The sequence below is a fragment of the Cricetulus griseus genome, chromosome 2 (assembly GCF_003668045.3).
Source record: "Cricetulus griseus strain 17A/GY chromosome 2, alternate assembly CriGri-PICRH-1.0, whole genome shotgun sequence".
Lineage (NCBI taxonomy): Eukaryota > Metazoa > Chordata > Mammalia > Rodentia > Cricetidae > Cricetulus > Cricetulus griseus.
The window spans coordinates 227228975-227248249 of NC_048595.1; the positions used below are offsets into that span (position 1 = coordinate 227228975).

The 19275-nt window shown below is 38.3% G+C and overlaps 1 protein-coding gene across 2 annotated transcripts in view; it reads right to left on the reverse strand.

Moving 5' to 3' along the window:
• Rttn (rotatin) overlaps positions 1-19275 on the reverse strand; it is a 154541-nt gene that overhangs the window by 14873 nt on the left and 120393 nt on the right. For both annotated transcript variants that reach the window (XM_027403748.2, XM_027403750.2), the window contains 8 exons: positions 17895-17985; positions 14336-14489; positions 8820-8957; positions 7611-7828; positions 4757-4862; positions 3603-3700; positions 2105-2182; positions 748-874 (listed from right to left, as the gene is read on the reverse strand). In XM_027403748.2, coding sequence (XP_027259549.1) covers positions 748-874; positions 2105-2182; positions 3603-3700; positions 4757-4862; positions 7611-7828; positions 8820-8957; positions 14336-14489; positions 17895-17985 — 1010 coding nt within the window. The remainder of the gene's footprint in view (positions 1-747; positions 875-2104; positions 2183-3602; positions 3701-4756; positions 4863-7610; positions 7829-8819; positions 8958-14335; positions 14490-17894; positions 17986-19275) is intronic.

A 19275-nucleotide genomic window follows, 5' to 3' on the forward strand; every position in this document is an offset into this window, starting at 1 on the left:
TAAGGTACCAGACTATTCAAAAAATACCTTATCGTGGCATGTAGCAGTGACAAGATGGGTTCACAGTTGACTTTATTTCCCATCGCTTCCCTGTGCATCCTGTGGTATATGGACATTTCTGTTGCTGAGCTACTGAATGTTTCCAGAAGAAATCATACATACTTGCTGACTAGTCAAACCTTCTATGTCTGACCATATGGACAACAAACACACCCAACACATTTACCTCACTTCCCTTCTAAAAGAGTGACTTCACACCTCTTCTCTTCCTAGAACCATCTACCCTCATGCTCCCCTCCCAGACTAATACTTAATAGCCTGTCAAGATAATACCTGCCAAGGGAATGAATATGAAGACAGCCTCAGTGACACCACCTTTCACAAAACTAAGAGTAGCTTGAGCAAACTTCCATCATGCCTGTCTCCTGTTCTAAAGTCTGTAAAGGTTCTAAACTTCAAGTATCTTTTTCATAAATTTTCACCCTCTAGATGTTCTCACTGGATACAGTTTCCCACAGCATATAATCAGTCCAATCTACTTTCTGAACTACCCAATGACTCTCCTAGGTCAACAACATACTCTTAAAATTCTTGGAGTTATAAGACCCATAAGAAATTTTGCCTTGACTAATATATACTTATAAGAAGAAACACATCAACATGTATATTTTTCTAGTTCAGCTTAATAACATCATATGAAACTAGTATTTTAATTTATTACAGAAAACAACACTGGATTCTAGTTACCAGTTGGAAAATTAGCAGTATAGACACAAAGCAACTGCAAAGCAATTTGCATCAGTGAATCCTCCATCAAAAGCCAAGGCCAAAGAGAGTGCAGAATGGGCACAAGACGTGCTTCAAGAGCTGCCACCTGTTTTGGAAAGGAAATAAGAACAGCCATTAGTCTGGACATAGGAAATGCAAAATTAGGTTCAAAGACACCAAAAGCTGTCGCCTACATAGGCAATAGTTTAATTCATCTTTGATGCATATAAGGAGGTTCCTTTCCTCAGTCAGTAATGCGCCATACTGGGAAGCCCTGATCAGGAGCCTGCCCACCCTCAGGAAGGGTGACTAGGATATATTAGTGAGAAAAGAATGGTAGAAATCAGTTTCTATAACATGCAAGGTATGCAGGAAAATGATTACCTCTCAGCAAAAAATAAACTCTAGAAAAGGCTCAGACATGGTCCAGAGACAGAGATTTGTAGTGAAGAAAGTTCTCTATAACAGAGTCTGCTTTTGTTCTTTTTTAAATGTATATATAGTATACATGAGGAGAGAGTTTTCTGAAAATAGTTCTTGACTCCAAAGAGGTTGAACTTTGTCCAGACCTCCAGTTATAATAATATGCCTTTAAATTATTTATGACTATGTGGTTAATTTGCTGTCCTTCTCTGTGCTCAGCCTCTAAGTTTAACCTGCCTGTAAGAGAATAATGTATCCCTTGGATTACCCACACAATCAGCTTTGACAACTGAATGCATAGCTTTAATATTAAATTATGTATTCTTCCATGCCCTGTCCCAAAATAATATATGTGTGTGCTGTGGTAATTGTTTGCTGAAAACAGCCAACAGGTTAGCAGCAACCTCAAAAGAAACATGGGCCACACAAACACACACACACACACACACACACACACACACACACACACACACACACACACACACACAAGCAACATATAGATAAATATAAGCTGATGATGTCAGTTTGTGTTTTTGAGTACTGTTCTGGGTCAGCTGCAGTCAGCAACATCTTCACCAATAAAAAACACTGTTAAGAGCTCTATAAAGAATACCCCATGCCTTTCCATACCATGTGCAACACGAATAATGAAAACCCAGAGAACAGATATTGGGGTTCAAGCTGAAGATGAGAAAAGCAAAGCTGCCAGGCTACTAGTTCTTATCTCTACCTCAGACAGAAATGGGTGATCCTGTCTCCATGAATCCTCAGAGTACAATGTTCTCCACCAAGTCTCAGACTGCAATCCTGGGGCAAATGCTATCTCTGTCTGGAAAATAAATCTCTTCCTGTTCTCAACGTGTCTGGAGGCTAAATGCCTAAGACTGACTTTGCTTCTTCCCTATATACTTACTTTACATTCTTCATTTTGATAAAGACAATTCCTTAGAAGCTGCATGATAATGCTTAGCTCTTTAATAAAGCCATCCTCCTGTTCAGACACAAAGAAGTTGAAAGACATGAATGCAGCACTTTGTAGAAACAGCAATTCCCTCCTTTGGGGCCACAGTACACTTCAGTTGTGCAGGAACCATACCCAACCACAGACACTTTGGGGAAAGTGGCAAGGAATGGTGAGCACATCTCAAGAAGCACATGCACCACAAAAACCAAAAAAACAAACAAAAAACCCAAAACTGTTTCTGTCCCGTCAGGCAAGGAGGAAGTCAGCTATAAAATAGCCTCCATGTTTCACCCCAATAAAGGAGGGCAGGTTTCACTGGTTTTCAGTCATCCTAGGTGCTGGCTGACTTTCTCAATGATGAAGTAGGGTTTTAGGCTAGGCATGAAAATAAGAAGCAGAAAAAGTAGTTTACCATGTACCAGGTAAACTACTAACAAAGCTTTGTCTTTCTTTTTAAAGATTTGTTTAACTTTACTTTGTAAATTATGTATATATGACTCTGTGTGGGTATGTTCATGCGAACACAGTACATCTAAAGACCAGAAAAGGTCACTGGATCCTCTGGAACTAAACTTAAATCTTCTGAAAGAGTAGTAGTATGTATTCGAAATGCTGAGCCATCTCTCCACCTCCTTGTTTCCTTAATAGTTTTTACATAAAAACTATTCTGCACATACATTTCCAGACTACCTATATCAGTATGAAATCCCAGCAACAGTGAAGGAGTGTTTCCCTTTCCCCACATTGACATAAGCATTTGTTGTCAAATGATTTTTCTATAATCTTTTTTGAGACCTTTATTAGTGAGCATTGCATCTACATAACTAGTTTCCTCTTCTCTCTTATTATGTATATTAGAACAAATGTACATAATAAGCAGAATATATATTTGTATATTTAAATATTACACACATGTACATTCATTTTCTGGGGAAAAAAGTAGTGTAAATGTTACTGGTCATAATTATTGCTAGCCACAGGTAATATATAGCCACTATGTTATATGTGTTTATATGAAAGTACAATTTATATACACAGTCAAGCAATTTAATGCTAGAACAAACATCTGGGAATCATGGCAGGAGATTGCCTCATCAATCTCGGGATTCTGTGACATGTCTCTACAAGTGTTTATTCATGAGATAATAAGTTTGAAATGTATGAACTATGCCTGACATATAAACATATAACAAATTATAGTTGTTCCACATTTCATTCCCTAGACAACTTATACTTTTATTCATATATTCCATTGTATAAAATATTTTTGCAATATATCATGTGAATGTGCATATTTTTAACTGTGCAAAGCAAGACTGAACAACATGTAAGTTGTTCTAAGTCAAACACTGATTTCAACTTTGTGCTCATCGTAGGCATGAGAGCAATGCAGACATGGTCCCTCTATCCACATTCCCTTACGTGAGAATTCAAAACTTGAAGTCACCTTTTTTTTCAGTGTTGCCTTCCCAGGCCTCAGCACATCCAGGTTCAGTTGTGCGGTGATATGCTTCATCCGCTCCATGCAGTTCTCTATGAGGTCAGCTGAAAGAAAAAGCCTGCAAGTCAGGGCCTTTCCACTTCTAAATGTCACTGAAAACCCAGATAAATCTAATCTGTGAGAAAATAATGAACTAAAAGGAAAAAAGAGCACACTTTTGTAACCCACTTGTTTTCACTTCTTAGTGAGTTTCCATATCTACTTTGAATTTTGTGGCCTGTGGGCTTCATCTCAGCAGCAAGTCATTAGTCAGATGGATGGGTTTTGTGTTCCTATTACTTTTTTCACCTCTCAGACCTATATATAAAATCCCTGATGTCCAGAAGAGAAACCATCGCCCTGTAATGTGAATATTTATATAAAAATACTGCTCATTTGATATTATTGTCTTTACTGTACCATAAAACCCGTGTTTATGTCTGTTAGAGATACAAAATATGCTTGTGTATGCTAATTATTATGAAGCTGAATAATAGGCTAAAGTTTGACTATATATATATACATATATATATATGTATATATATATAAAATCTCTAGAGTAACAATCATTACATGGAAATAGAAACATATAATCTATAAGCATCCTCTTTCTACTATTGATTGATTGATTTTCCAGTACTGGGGTCAAACTCCAGGGTCCTGTGCTTACTAGGCACTGTATTCTCAGCCTACTCTTTTTGTATTTTAAGTGCAATGAATACAGGGCTGGAGAGATATGGCTTGGGGGTTAAGATAGTTCACATTTTGCTCTTGCAAAGAACCTGAATTCAGGTCCCAGCACCCATGTCAGGCAGCTCACAACAAGCTGTAACTCCAGTTCTAAGGGACCCAATACCCTTTTCTGCCCTCCATAAGCAACTGCACCCACATGAACATACCCACACACAAACATATACATAATTTAAAATAAAATAAATCTTAAAAATATGTAAAGAAGTATCAGCAATGAACTGATTATTCAACTGCTAAGAACTTTTTAAATATCATTGAGATATTACTATAATTTCTTTATATTTTTAGTTCAAAGAAAATTTAAATAAACAAGCAGTAGAAAATGAGATTGTCAAGCTGCCATATAAATGACTGGTGACGAAGATCACCTCTCAAAGCATGCGTCTGCGCTCTTCTGCTGACAGCCAGAAGTGACATCAATGCATTTGCAGCAACTCTTTTCAGGACATCTTTGGGGGATTTTCCTTCATAGCACTGCAGAGAACACAGACAAAACAGGAGTAAGGGGGCAATACAGAGGGAAAGGAAAGAGAAGGAATAAATAACACTAAAGATATTTGAAAATAATATAGGTAATCATATTATCTTATGTGTACCTAAAATCATATATAACATGTATGCATATGTGTATGCATACACCTACTTTAAATGAAGTTATGACACTTGGGGTAATAATGCTACCCCCACCTCCAAGAACCACAGACTACCTAAGACTACTAGTGAAAACCCAAGTACCAAGCACAAGAAATTTCCCTTGAGTTGGTTGGTCAGGGGAGCGCAAATAACACAACACAGACTATTGCTGTTGTCCTTCATTGCCCAATCTCAAATGAGCAGCCCTGGACATGTGTACACACAAGCAAAACTGAATGGATTCAGTAGGTTGTATGTGTATGTGTGTATACACACACACACACACACACACAAACACACACACGTATGTGTAAATATATCCACATATATGTAATAATAATAAAGATTTCATGAATGGGGGGGTCACAGGAATAGTGGAAGAGGGAGAGAGAAGGGAAGTAGTTATGTAGTATGTAATGCTCAGTGAAACACCAAAGGTAATAAACAATAAACTTTATCATAAATAACATTACAATGTTTTAAGGAAACAGAAGAACAAAATAGAGTTTTAATCAAATAGCTTATTATAAGCTGGCTCATCTTAACCACATCTCTAATGGAACACAACACTGTTAGGAAAAAATTCCTCTGCTTGCCCTAGCTACGACTTGGTATTTCACCAGATTCAGCAGGACTGGCTAGAGGAAGAGGCTAGACTTCCCGAGTTTCTGGTCTTCTCAGAGAGGACAGAAGGCAAATGTTGAGCCCATGATTCTCACAGCATTCTTCTCTGGGGGAAGTAATTTAAACACCTAAGAGGAACACATGTTGACTAAAGCAAGACTTGTTCTATCAGAAAAGTGTTCTGATGAGGCCTAAGTTAGAAAACATTACCATACTGGATGGAGAAATAACTTACCAAAAGGTCTGAAATTTTTTTTCTTGTTTGTAAAACTCTTTAAAATGCAATGATCTGGGAAATAAAGTTTGTTAATGTGATAAGAAGCAAGACAAAAAGGACAGCATCCAGTTTGGGTTTTTTTTTTAAGATTTATTTATTTTATGTATATGTGTGCGTGCCTAAGTGTATGGATGTGCACCGCACTCATCCAAGAACCCATGGAAGTGAACTGCAAGAGGGCACTGGGTCCCCTGGAACTGGAGTTATAGCAGCTATGAGCCACAATGTGGTGCTGGGAACTGAACCTAGGCTCTTTGCAAGAGCAATAGGAGCTTTTACTTCCTGAGCTGCTTCTCCAACCCACCATCTAGTTCTTAAGCTGGGAGAGTGGATGGAAGGCAGTACTACAGGGAAGCTACGGCCTTACCCAAACGCACAGCTCTTAGAGGAAACCAAGCCTTCCATCCACTCTCCCAGCTTCTGGAGACAAATGAGAAAACGCAGGGGCCTGTCAGGATTCTTAGCTATGCTGAGAAACAACTGGATTTCACAGGACAAAGAAAACAAATCCCACCAAGGAATGCATCCTTTAGCTGGACCAGAGAGTATCCCCTTCTGTCTTCTTGCCTTTGCTTTTAATTACATTTCTGGTAACATACAAAGCAATGGGTTTCAAGTGACACTTTCATACATAGCATTAAACCTATTAATCTCCCTCCACTTTCTTGCTGGCCCTGTTCTACCCAGAAGCAGCATATCCTTCTGATCTCATGACATAGAGATTCTATCATCTAATTTCCCTCTCATTTTTGCCTTTCCACCAGCATCTCTGCATTCAAACACCCAAGGCCGATGCTAAAAATGTACAAGTAGATCATGTCATAATCATCTTCTTGAGAGGAGAGAAAAATCTCCAAGTTCAAAGCAACAAAGGGACCAGCACACATCAGCAGAGGGAACAACCGTGTGAATTACATCTAGCTGAGTTAGAAATACAAAATTCTACCACTTTTTCACCTTTCAAAGAGGTGATTAAAAAAATCATAAAATAGTATTAAAAGGCACCCCCAACCATCTCTGAGTCAGGGTCCCATATGTCTGATGCTGGTCTTGAACTTCCTTTATGTAGCTGGAGAATGACCTTGAAGTCTTGCTTTTCTTGCTACCTCCTGAGTGCTGGAATTACTGCACTCTACCAGCCAAACTACACATAAATAAGCTAGCTCTTATGCCCCAGGCCTGTAATATCAGATACTCAAATGGCTGAGACAGGAAGATCATAAACTCAATGTTAGCCTAGATTATAGGGTGAGTTCAAGGCCAACCTAGGCAACTTAGAATTTGTCTCAAAATAAAAGGTAAAGCATGGAGCTGGGGATACAGCTTAGTCATAGAATGTTTCCCTAACATGTAAGATATCCTGGGTTTAATCTACAGACTCACACACACACAGATACACACACACACACACACACACACACACACACACACACACACACACGAGGGGGCAGGTACAGAGTGCTAGTAATAGTCCTAATTGTAAAAAAAAAAAAAAAAACAGTGCAGCTTTACATGAGGTAATTGTAAAGTCCTATTTGTACTTGCTAATCTATTTATAGTTTTATATTATATTGTTTATCTAATCAGAAAATAAACACTATTTAATAAATATGATTGAAAAATTTTAAATGGTGAATACTGAAAGTGAATTCCTTTAAAGATACATAAAGTCTAGAAAACAAACGCACCTGAAGAATTGTTTCATTAAGTCGCTCTGAAGATTTATGACTTTCCTGAGCTCCATCAAGAAGTGAAGCCAATGTTGGGACCTGGCATGCATTTGCTCTGTCCTTGTCCTGGAGACGCCTCTTTTCTTCCTCCGCCAAAAGGACAGACAGGAACTGGAGGCTGGCAATACTCAGGGCAGGACACCTGACTGACAAACCTACACATCTGCACAATGTATCTGAAGGGAGAATGATTCCAAATGTAAATGTTTGAAAACTGTAAAATTAAGGAGGGAATTAATCAGATTGGTTTTAGTAGTTAAATTTATAGCACTGTTAATTTTAATGATACTAAGCTATCAATAGCACATGCATAAGAAAAAAGTTTTAAAATCAGTATTAAGGCCACATACTGTGATAAGAAATCTGTTTAATTTTTCACTATGTGAATTTTTCAGTATATATACACAGGGATAATGTGTGGATGGCTACTTTAAGCTAACATTAAAAGTTCTGAGAATTTTTAACTTCTCAATTTTTATTTCAGTACTAAGAAAATGTTAGCCAGAGCTTGGAGGTATGGCTCAGCACTTGTCTAGCATGTATTTGGCCCATATGGAAGCCTACTTTATATGTTTCCTAAAATTATATTTTAAAAATAATTATGTAAAATGAACATTAAAAAGACTAACAAATTTTAGACAAAAATATTTAAATTCTTGCTATGTTAAAGTTTATAAGACTAAAAAAATCAAAGTTTACTTACTTAAAAATAGTTACTTATTTTAATGAGAAACAGAAAATAGAAAAATAACCTCATTTTTGGTATTTCTATGCTATAAAAATGTCTTGAGAAAAGACAGTATTTTAGAACTTCCCGTGTTGTGTATGAAATTCCACTGTATGTACATTTAACACAGAATGCAGATAGCAAAAAAAGGACTGACTTCTTTGGGAACAAAAATAAATCTTATATAATTGTTTTATAAACTTAACATACACATTTTTATGAAACCAGAAACTTTTCTAACTTGGCTTTTGACATACTGAAATGTATTGCAATTTCTCAAATCTGCACTTTGCCTAAAAGGAGGCTCGTCAGGGGCACTGCTTGTAATTCTTTCCTATGCTACGCTGTAACTACTTAGAAAATGTACACATTAAACTGGGAATAAAGACTATCTTATTTTTATTATGTGAAAGACCCCAGTCCCTCAAGAATCTTCTTACCAATCACTGCCTCCCAGTGCTTGGCAACAGTTGAGGTAATAAGAAGCAAGGAAACAACACCAACTTTCCTCAGGAATGTGGCCAGAAGGTCAAATAAATGCGTCCATGTGCGATGAAAAGCCGATACTAACTGTGCATCTGTAAAATTAACCCAGACACTTCAAGTTATTTACAAGAGAACCCTTCAGAAACACACGACTCACTATAATACTTCATTGCACACATGAAGTGTACACTTGTCAAAAAGAAAAGCAGTAATTGTCAGTGGTCTCAGGTGCAGACCACACCAATCAGAAGTGACCCACCTGTCAGCTGAACTCCCAAGGTCCATCCTATAGCTCCTCTCACCCCCACCTCACTACCCCCACCCCAGTGGACTCCTGCTGCTCAGGTACAGGCCACACCAGTCAGAAGAATAAGTGAATGACCTCCCCGGCAGCTGAACTGCCCCACTCCCTGGATTCTGTTCCCAAGGCCCATTCCAGCACTCAAGAAAAGCAATAATCACTATTTTCCTATTTATGTTTTTTATTACCATGATAAAACACTATGTGTGACCAAAGCAATGGAAAAGAATGGGCTTATTTCAGCTAACAGTGACAGATCATCATTCATCACTAAGGACAGTCAGAGAGGAACTCGAACAGGCAGGAACTGGAGGCAGGAGCTGATGCAGAGGCCACAGAAGAGTGCTGGTTACTGGATTAACCCTCATGACTTGCTCAGCTTGCTTCCTTAGAGCACTAAGGACCACCTGCCCATGAATGGCACTTCCCACAATGAGCTGGGCCCTCCACATCAACCATCAAGGAAGAAAATGCACCATCGGCTTGCCCATAAATCAATCTGATGGTGGTGTTCTCTCAGTTGAGGCTTCTCTTCCCATATGACTCTACCCTGAGCTAAGCTGGCATAAAAACTAGCCTGCAAAATTATCCAGATGACTACAGTTAGCTTCTCTTTACCTAGTGCTTCTTAAAGTTATGTCCCTCCACCCTTCTACAAAGTCACACAAGCCGTCCTTTCATTAAAACATACTCATCAGTGATCAGAAAGTGTGATATAGTAAATATACACTATAATTTCAGAACTGCACACTGGACACATTATAAAACATGACACTGGCTACTTCTGTGAAACAAACTTTCCTCTTATTTTCTTTCTTCCCTCTAGCAGCTTTGTGCAGAGATGAAAAGGAAGACACAATGTGCTAAGGTCAAGGCAGAAGAGAAAGAAAACCTTCTTTGAAGAGCCAAAGACAGAATTATCCCACAAAGACAATGACACTGCAAAGTGGATTGAGCACGGCTGCCTGTGTGGACCCCATGTTAGAGAAGTTAACCTGCCAGTGTGAAGACACTGTTGTGTAAATGGAAGTTGGATAGCAGTGGCTGTCTCTAACTCTCCAGTCATACCTTTGCAGTTCTGTCATCTTTCATCAAACTTCACTGAAGTAAGCTAGAGACATCATCCAGGCATTCTGCAGCACCAATGAGGGGCTCAGAGAGAGCATCTATCAAGATTCAGGTCACAGCTCCTCAGCTATCCTATCACTAAACTTACTAACCGGTATTTTAGAGGTTTGCTCATTGCCAATCCCATAAAAATTAAATTCTAAAGATATGTTGTGCACTCATGTATTCATGCACTATATGCAAGTTTGTAGTACCCCTTAAAATTTCAAAAAAGTTTATGCTTTTTATTCAATAAAGGCTGAAGAATGGTAAAATATTTAAGTTGGAAGGTAAATTTAAAATGTTATTTAACATTTAACTTTATTACCATACTTACCTAATATTTTAGTTGAATTTGTTTATGTATATTATAAGGTATTGAATTATATATACATAAATTAATAAATCATATAAGATATAGTATATTTATGGATATAAATAACACATCTGTATATATCTGAAATACATGGAAACATAATAGAAATATAGCCAAAGTTTAATAAAAAATCATTCAAAATTTTGTTTCTAAGAAAACAATTTAAAATATTTTCTTTAAGATAAGATTTTTAATGAACATTTACACTTTTGCAGGATACAAGAAAAACCTACTTGCTAAATGTACCTTCAGATGTTACTGATAATTTTTTCCTTGCAGTACTTTCTGTAATTTTAAGATTAAATAATTCTTTACAATAAAATATACAGGGGGAACAATAAGAAAATGTCTACAAGGCCACAATAGTAGTCACAACACCTCATCCCATGTGTACTGACTAGAGCGAGTGACTTATCTATCATCTTCATCATAGTTTTGTGGCACTAACGCTGTAATGCCTTGCCCATCTTCATGAACTCAATGTCAGTGTTGGTCAAGTAATAGAAATTGCTAAATAAAAATAATTTAGAATAACTGGATTCTGTTAGACTACAGATTGTTGTAATACCTACCTCACCCCCTTCAAGACTTATGCAGTCTAACCTACTAAGCTTAATTAAGTTACTGCTGCCATGGAGAGAATTTCTAATCACGGAATTATTGCAACTCAAACACAGAGGTAATTTTAACATAAATATGAATGATGCTGAGGCCTGGCATTGCTTAGGATGATGGCATCTGAGCACATCAAAGGCAACGTAAATTCACACAATTCAAAAGTCAGGTCTCATGGTGTATGTCTGTAATTCCTGATTAACTGAGAGGCTGAAGCAATATAATTTCAAGTTCAAGAGCGGTCTGTGCTATGGAGTTAGTGCAACCCAGGGTGGACGACTTAGCAAGTCACTATCTAGCATAAAAATTAAAACTAGATTGGAGAGGTAGTTGAATGATAAATTGCTTGCCTACTTTGTACTAGGTCCTACATTAAATCTCTGAGCTCTGCGAGGAAATGAGTGAATGAATGAACAGAAAGGAAAATGAAGTATGAGATTCATTATTATAAATCATTTCTATTTAAAAATCAAACATTTACGCATTCATATATTATCCCATATATTTGATAACTAGCACTGATAAATATAAACACTTATCTGTCTACAAAATTCAGGATTTGACATATACAATCACTGTGCTATTCATTCAGCCCTATATTTTTGTTTCAATTTTCTCTACAACTAAGCATTATATTCAGCTTTCACCATAAAGTGGGTCTCAATATTTTAAGATCTTAGGAAATGTTCATATTATATGCTAAAGTGGCTCATACATGTGACTGTCATTTGGCCTTAGCCACAAATACAAAAATATTACTACAAACTCACTGCAGACTGTAGCATATGCTTCAGCTGACGGACAGAGGAGATTTTGGTCCATTTTTTCAGCTACGCATCTGCCATAAATTTCTCCTGGAGCTACTTCAGATCATTCTAATCATAAAGCACACAATCAAAACATCCCAAAACATCCCATTCTAGTCATAAAGCACACAATCAAAACATCCCAAATTACCAGAAGAGTGGGGATGGAGCCTTCACCTGGAGCATAGTGAGATTTGCTCCCTAGTCTGGCATTGGTGGCGTATGCCTTTAATCCCAGCACTTGGGAGGCAGAGGCAGGCGGATCTCTGAGTTCGAGGCCAGCCTGGTTTACAGAGTGAGTTCTAGGACAGTCTCCAAAACAATACAGAGAAACCCTGTCTCAAAAAACCAAAAAAGATTTGCTTCCTCAATACTGTTCACTTCTCATCTAAACTGTAAAAAAAAAAAAAAAAAAAAAAAAAAATTAACTAAAGTCCCGATTGCTGAAGACACCACGTATTTTGGACACAGGACCCAGAGAATCAGAGCTGGATCTGACCTGAAAGTCTCTTCTCTGAGGACACATTCCATGGTAACAGAAGGCCCACCTTAGCTTTCAAAGGAGGGAAGCAAGCAATAGTCCTAACTAGCTGGGATAATATGCATATGAACTACGAGAATCACTAGCATGGCAAAATAACCGAAGGGTACAGTACCGCTACCTTAGTGATAACCAGCAGCTCGCTAACAGATTTCTTCCCAAGAAGGAAATCATGCCTACTACTGTAACCCTAGCCAACTATCCAGGGCTACTGAAGTCATGGATGTTATAGGAAAACCTACAACTGCCAATTTACTGAAACAGCACAATCCCTAACTACACTGTAATATTTGGCCTTATATTCACCACTCTGCAGAGAGAGAGAGAGAGAGAGAGAGAGAGAGAGAGAGAGAGAGAGAGAGAGAGAGATCTCATTGCAACAGATGGACATCATTACAGAAAAACCACATTTGATCAAAATTTGGAGATCCCCCAACTAATCACCAAACTGAACTGAAACCCTGATTCAGAGAAGGATGAGTGAAGAGCACAGGGGTCCAGACCAGGGTATGGCTGACATGAACATCAGGGAACTCTTGCTCCCCAGACTGATAGCTGGAATACCAGCATGGGACTGACTGATCCAGACCCCAAGAACATGGGTTTCTTTGAGGAAACCTCAGAAATCTATGGGACCTCCTGTAGAAGTTCAGTACTTATCCCTAGCATAGGTGTGGACTTTGGGAGCCCATTCCATATAGAGGAATACTCCCTGAGCCAAGACACACGGGGCTGGGCCTAGGCCCTACCCCAAAGGATATGATAGACTCTGATGACCTGATGACACACTATGGAAGGCCTCACCATTCTTGTAATACATAGGGGGAGCAGAAAGGATATGTGATAGATAGGGTTTTAGTTGGGGGGGGGGGGATGGTAGAGGAGGACAGGTGGGAGAAAGGAACTGGGATTGTCATGTAAATCAATCCTGTTTCTAATTCAAATAAAAAAAAGTTGAAAAAAAATTCAGAGACCAAGAGATTGTGTGGAGCCTAATTCCAACTGATATGTCTACCATACAATACCTGCCCTTAAAGCTCAGGAGTAAAAAACAAAACAAAAAAACAACCGCCTTTAATTCCAGCATTTGGGAGTCAGAGGCAGGCAGATCTCTGTGAGTTCGAGACCAGCCTGGTCTCCAGAGCGAGTGCCAGGATAGGCTTCAAAGCTACACAGAGAAACCCTGTCTTGAAAAACAAAACAAAAAACAAAAACAAAAACAAACCCTGGGGGTTACTGCAGAAGAACAAGGTGAGAGATTGCAAAAGCCAGAGGAAGAGGAAGTTCACTGTGAGATGCTATCTCCTAAAAATGTCAGAGAAGTTGCAACCACGAAGTCTCATCAACATGACTGCCTAAACAAGACCTGAAGGATAACACCAATAGACATCTGGAATGGAAGGGGAAATCTCACGGGGCCTCAACCCCAGACAAAGAAGGAATACTGACAATGGGAGAAACAGTCTTCCTCAGGGAAGAACCCCCAAATTGGTTATCCAATACCAAATGATCTACTCTGAAATCATATGCAGATAACTAACATTACATGAACTGAGCAGGTTATGTGTGTGTGTGTGTGGGGGGGGTGATAACAACCGAAGAAACAGAGAACATGAATTTGAGATCGTGGAGGATGGAGACATGGGAAGGGTTGGAAGAAAGAAAGGGAAGAAAGAAAATGATGTGACTATATTTTAACTTTTAAAAATTTAAATAGAACTTACCTAATACATCTTTGGTGCAAACAATGAGAACTCGGATGACATTGGTGATAAGAGGTTTCAGGAGCTCCTCCTGTGTCACAAGGTTAGGATCTACCAACAGACAGGACTGCAAAAGCTGGGACAAAGAGGACAGGTACTCCAAGAGAAAGGAAGCCTGTTTGCAAAAGGACATAGAAGACAATGAATAAATAGATCTCATGAAAAGCCTATCTCAGGGGCATCATGGTTTTCTATGTATTACAAGAAATCATTTCTTTATAAAATACACTTAACAAAGCACTTACAAAAGCACTCATCATAAATCATGTGCTATAAACTTAATATGCAGCAGGCAAAGCATGTAAGTAATGGTCGAATTAGCACTATCAACTATACCACCAGTAAATAACACAGTATTTTCAAAGCTGATTTCTGTATTTATTTAAAGAAAGTCTTTATATTCTTAAAGTAGGTAACTTGTGGAACCAATATCCTAGAAGAAGCACAGAGGATATTTAAAGCCAAAGTAGACTAGTGTATGAAGTGAAGTCTGATTACAAAAATATTCCTCAAAGTGCAAAAGAATGGAAGAAAATATATCTATCCTAATAGCCCAGCTAATGGTATCAATAAAATTTGGTTTTGCTTTTAATTATCCTTCAGTATAAAAACAAAATTCTTAAATGTGAGAGAAAAATTAAATTCCCATGATTAACAATAAAACTGTATCTGGAATTTTCTTAATGCTACTACTGATAAATGTCCTTTCAAAGCTTCCTCTAGACAGACAACAGCTAAAGAATAGCAGCAATATCTTATGTAGTCACTGTTCTTAAGCAGTACACCCTTATAAGGGAATTTTATAGAGCTGTCTGAGGTCAGTTTCTATGCACAAAAGCAGTCTTTTCATTCATCTTAATCTGGTGCTGTGAGAGTGTAAGAGCTGGGAACTGGTCTCCATTTGTGCAGGTGTGAATGTCTCCATGGTACACAGTCTCGGGCCATTTAAAAACAATTGTTCTCTTACTTCTTCTATGAGTGTGAAACTCCTTTATAGAATATACTAGCTTATAATATAAAAGTATATGTACCTTTATCCTTCACAAATTCCTTCTATAGAGTTTGAAATTTAATTTGCTTATTTCTCTAACACTTTTATTGTTCTTTTATAGTGTTGAAGACAGGGTCTAAATGTAGTCTGGGTTGACCTAGCATTTACTGTGCAATTGAGGTTGACTGTGACTTCTGATCCTCCTGCCTTCATTTCCCAAGTGCTAGGATAACAGGCCTGTACCACAAGACTCAGTTCTGTGAAGTTTTTGTAATCTCTTCATCTTATGCCCCACTAAAGTTAGAGCAAGTCTAATTTCTGGATACTGGAAATATTATTCTAAATAAGCCAGTGAGAAACGCGAGAGAAAAACTGAATTATTTTGTAAATTAACAATTTAATATTAAATGTTGATATAGTTAATAAACTATCCTTTTCTAATATTCTTAAAAAAAACTAACAGGAAAATAACAAAAACCAAAAAACTGCCAATCACACATTCCAACACACTTTTGCCTGTAGCCAACTCTAGCCCCACTACCAGCATTCAGCACCATGCTCTGCCCAAGACATCAATTATCTATTTTAATTTTTAACCCAGGTCTCTACTTTATTCTGACCTTCCATGTTTTTTTTTTTTTTCTAACCATTCTGTAGCTGTAGCAAAGGCTTCCCTTGTGACACACCCTTTTACCCAATGAATGACACTCATTTTTTTTCCACACTTCACATTTAATGTGTGCTTCTGTCTGTCTCTTGCACCTAATCCATGACTCCTTATGGGCAGAGATGGGTGCTTTCTATCAACAGCAACTAGAACAGAATCTGGTAAAGGTTAGAGAATTTTCTGGATTCTTGTACAAACAACAATGTACAAGCATTAATCCACATAAGGCAGGCAGCACAGTGGAACAGAGTGTGCACTGGAAGCAACCTGCATGGCCAGCTCTGCTTGCTCGGTACTGTGAGATCCTTCAACCTCTACCATTCCCTTTGTGACAAATGGCAATGATGGTATTGCATGTGATTTTTGTGGACATATTTACTCAGACAAGGACCCATAAATGTTTGTTACTGCTATCATGACATTACCCTGTTCATTCAAGACACAACTGCAAGCAAGGCCCTGCCCTCCTGGCTAGCTGTGCTTTCTAGCCTCATTTTCCCCTCAGACTAAGCTCCAGCAATTCTGGATTCCTTGCTGGCTTTTGGACAGACCAACCACACTGTGATCCCAGAGGCCTTGCTATGCCTACAGGATCTTTTTCACTTCAGAGCACATGTCACGGTTGGAAAGGTGTTCCCAGAACACTAAGTACAGGCCTTTGCATCAATATCTGGTATTATCCCTTGCTTTATCTTTTCCTCTGAAACACTTGTTATTCTCCCAATATAGGGGGAAAGGCCTTTATTTTAACAACTTAAGGGAGATTCTAAACCAGAGAAGGCATTCAGTGAAGATTTTTCAATTGTACCAAGAAAAGAGTAAAGAGAACATATTTCTTGTGAATAAGCTAATTCAATAATTATAATTATTGAAATTCAATAATTTATCCCTGATACAATAGATATGGATATATATATATCCATATATCTATTGAATTAGCTTATTCACAAGATATATGTGCTATATATATTATTTTAGAAAGAACATGTGGGCCTTCTATGTTTAGAGAGTGCAACACTCTAAATGATACTTCTATCCACTCTTTACCCCACACCCACACAAAACAAATGCATGTTAAATCTTGGTCTTTAGATAAAATTTCTAGTAGTGTCACTGATATTGGAAATTGCTAAGCATATTTTACACACAGAATTCAGGCAAAAGCCCCAAATTTAGTGAATAGCTGTGAAGAAAAAAAAAAGAAAGTTTATTTTTGTTATCATGTTTTTAGCATTTTTTGTTTGCTTGTTTTGTTGAAAACAAGGCCTCCTACATATCCCTGGCTATCCTGGAACTCACTATGCAGATATTGCTGATCTCAAATTCACAGAGACTCACCTGACTCTGCCTCCCTAGTGTTGGAAGTTTTAGCTGGACTGTGGTAGTACACATCATTAATCCCATCAGTCAAAAGGCAGAGGCATGTAGATATATGTGAGTTTGAGACCAGCCTGATCTACAAAATGAGTGAGTTCCAGGGCTGCCTGGGCTACACAGAGAAACCCTGTCTTGAAAAGAAAAAAAAAACATTTGTCAAACAACATTAACCCATACCAGAAGATAGCCTAAATTTATGTGTTAGTGGGCTATACCAGTGCTCCAAGAAATTTATATATAAATTTATAAAGGAGTGCTCCAAGAAATTTGACAAAACATTCATAGCTGATTAATGACAGAGTTAGAAAAGTACTTTTCTCCCATCCCAGTTTCTTTATTAAAGTTAAAATTTTTAAGAAACATAATTCAAAAGGCACACAAAACCACACACATACAAAGAAATTTCCATCTTTTTCTTGTGGTTAGATCTTAGAATTTGTTGTTTGGTCCTCAAGGCAAATGACAGGCAGATCCACAGTGTTTACCTGAGCTAGAATATGCTCAACAGCAGATGAGAATGGTGGCGGGGTCTTGAGTTCCTGGATACACATCTCTATGACAGAGGCATCCACAGTACTGTCAAGGATAACAATGTGTCATAGAGAGTAACAGTACTTCTTATTAAAGACAAAAACATCACAATCTGAAATTTCAATATACACATGATAAAGAGAACAGACTTTTACAAGCAAATAAAATATTTAAGGGTTGCCAGAGTATTTCAGAAAACAGGAGAATATCATGAAACTGTTAGTATTTAGGCATCTATACTGGCCTCTCCTGGGGGTTCTGACAGGATATGCCCTCAGCTGAAGCCACTAAGAGCACCACCTGTGCACATTCACTACATTCCCTTTTAAAAGGGCCCTGCCTACCTTCCATTCTCTCTCCTCCCTCCCTCCCTCCCTCCCTCCCTCCCTCCCTCTCTCCCTCTCTCTCTCCCATCCCCTCCTCTCCCCTCCCCTCCCCCTCTCCCTTTGTCCTAGCCACTCTCCTCTCCTCCCCTCTTTCCTCTCTCCTGCTGCTCTTGTCCCCTAAGGCCAGTCTTCCTTTCCCTTTCCCCCTTTTATGATCCCTTTCCTTAATAAAAACCCCTCTGCTTGAACCCTGATACATGATGTCTTTCTCTCCTACACTGCTTTTCTTAAATTACAACAGAAACTGTTACCAGTTGTCAATCTGACACATCTGAACAGAGGAAACCACAACTGAGGAATTGCCTCCATAGTATTGTCCTAAGGCATGTATATAGAGTATGCCTTTAATTGCTAATGGGTATGAGTGTGGCTAGCCCACTGTGGGAGGTGCTATCCCAGGGCAAGTGGACCTAGTGGGTTAAGGCAGCTGAACAAGCTAGAAGGAGCAAGCCAGAAGGCAGCACTCCTCCATGGTCTCTGCTTTAGTTCCTCCCTCAGCTTAGCTCAGTTTCTCTCAATAATGATGGCTTGTAACCTGTAAACCAAATATGCCCTTTCCTCCCCCAAGTTGCTTTTGGTCAGTGTTGCATCATAGCAACAGAAAACCTAGGATAGAAACAAAGATTTATTTTTTCAGTTCTTTCTTCACATCCCAGAAAAGGTAGTAAGATTTAACAAAGAGAAGGAAGACATTTCCAGCAGCATTGTTCTAAAAGAAAAAGAGAGAACGGAAGAAAAATGGACATATGTATGTGGTTAAAAGAAGGTGGACATGCTGGGCTAGAGTATGTAAATGGTAAGAAGAGAGAAGTCACATTCAAAACTATTCGCAAGTATCTGGACACTGTTTTCATGCTCATCCTTTTAAGCTGGGGCCAGCAACAACCCTCTAGAGGATCAAACATGTTCAATACTACAACACTAAGCAAGTAATGAACTATAAACCTAG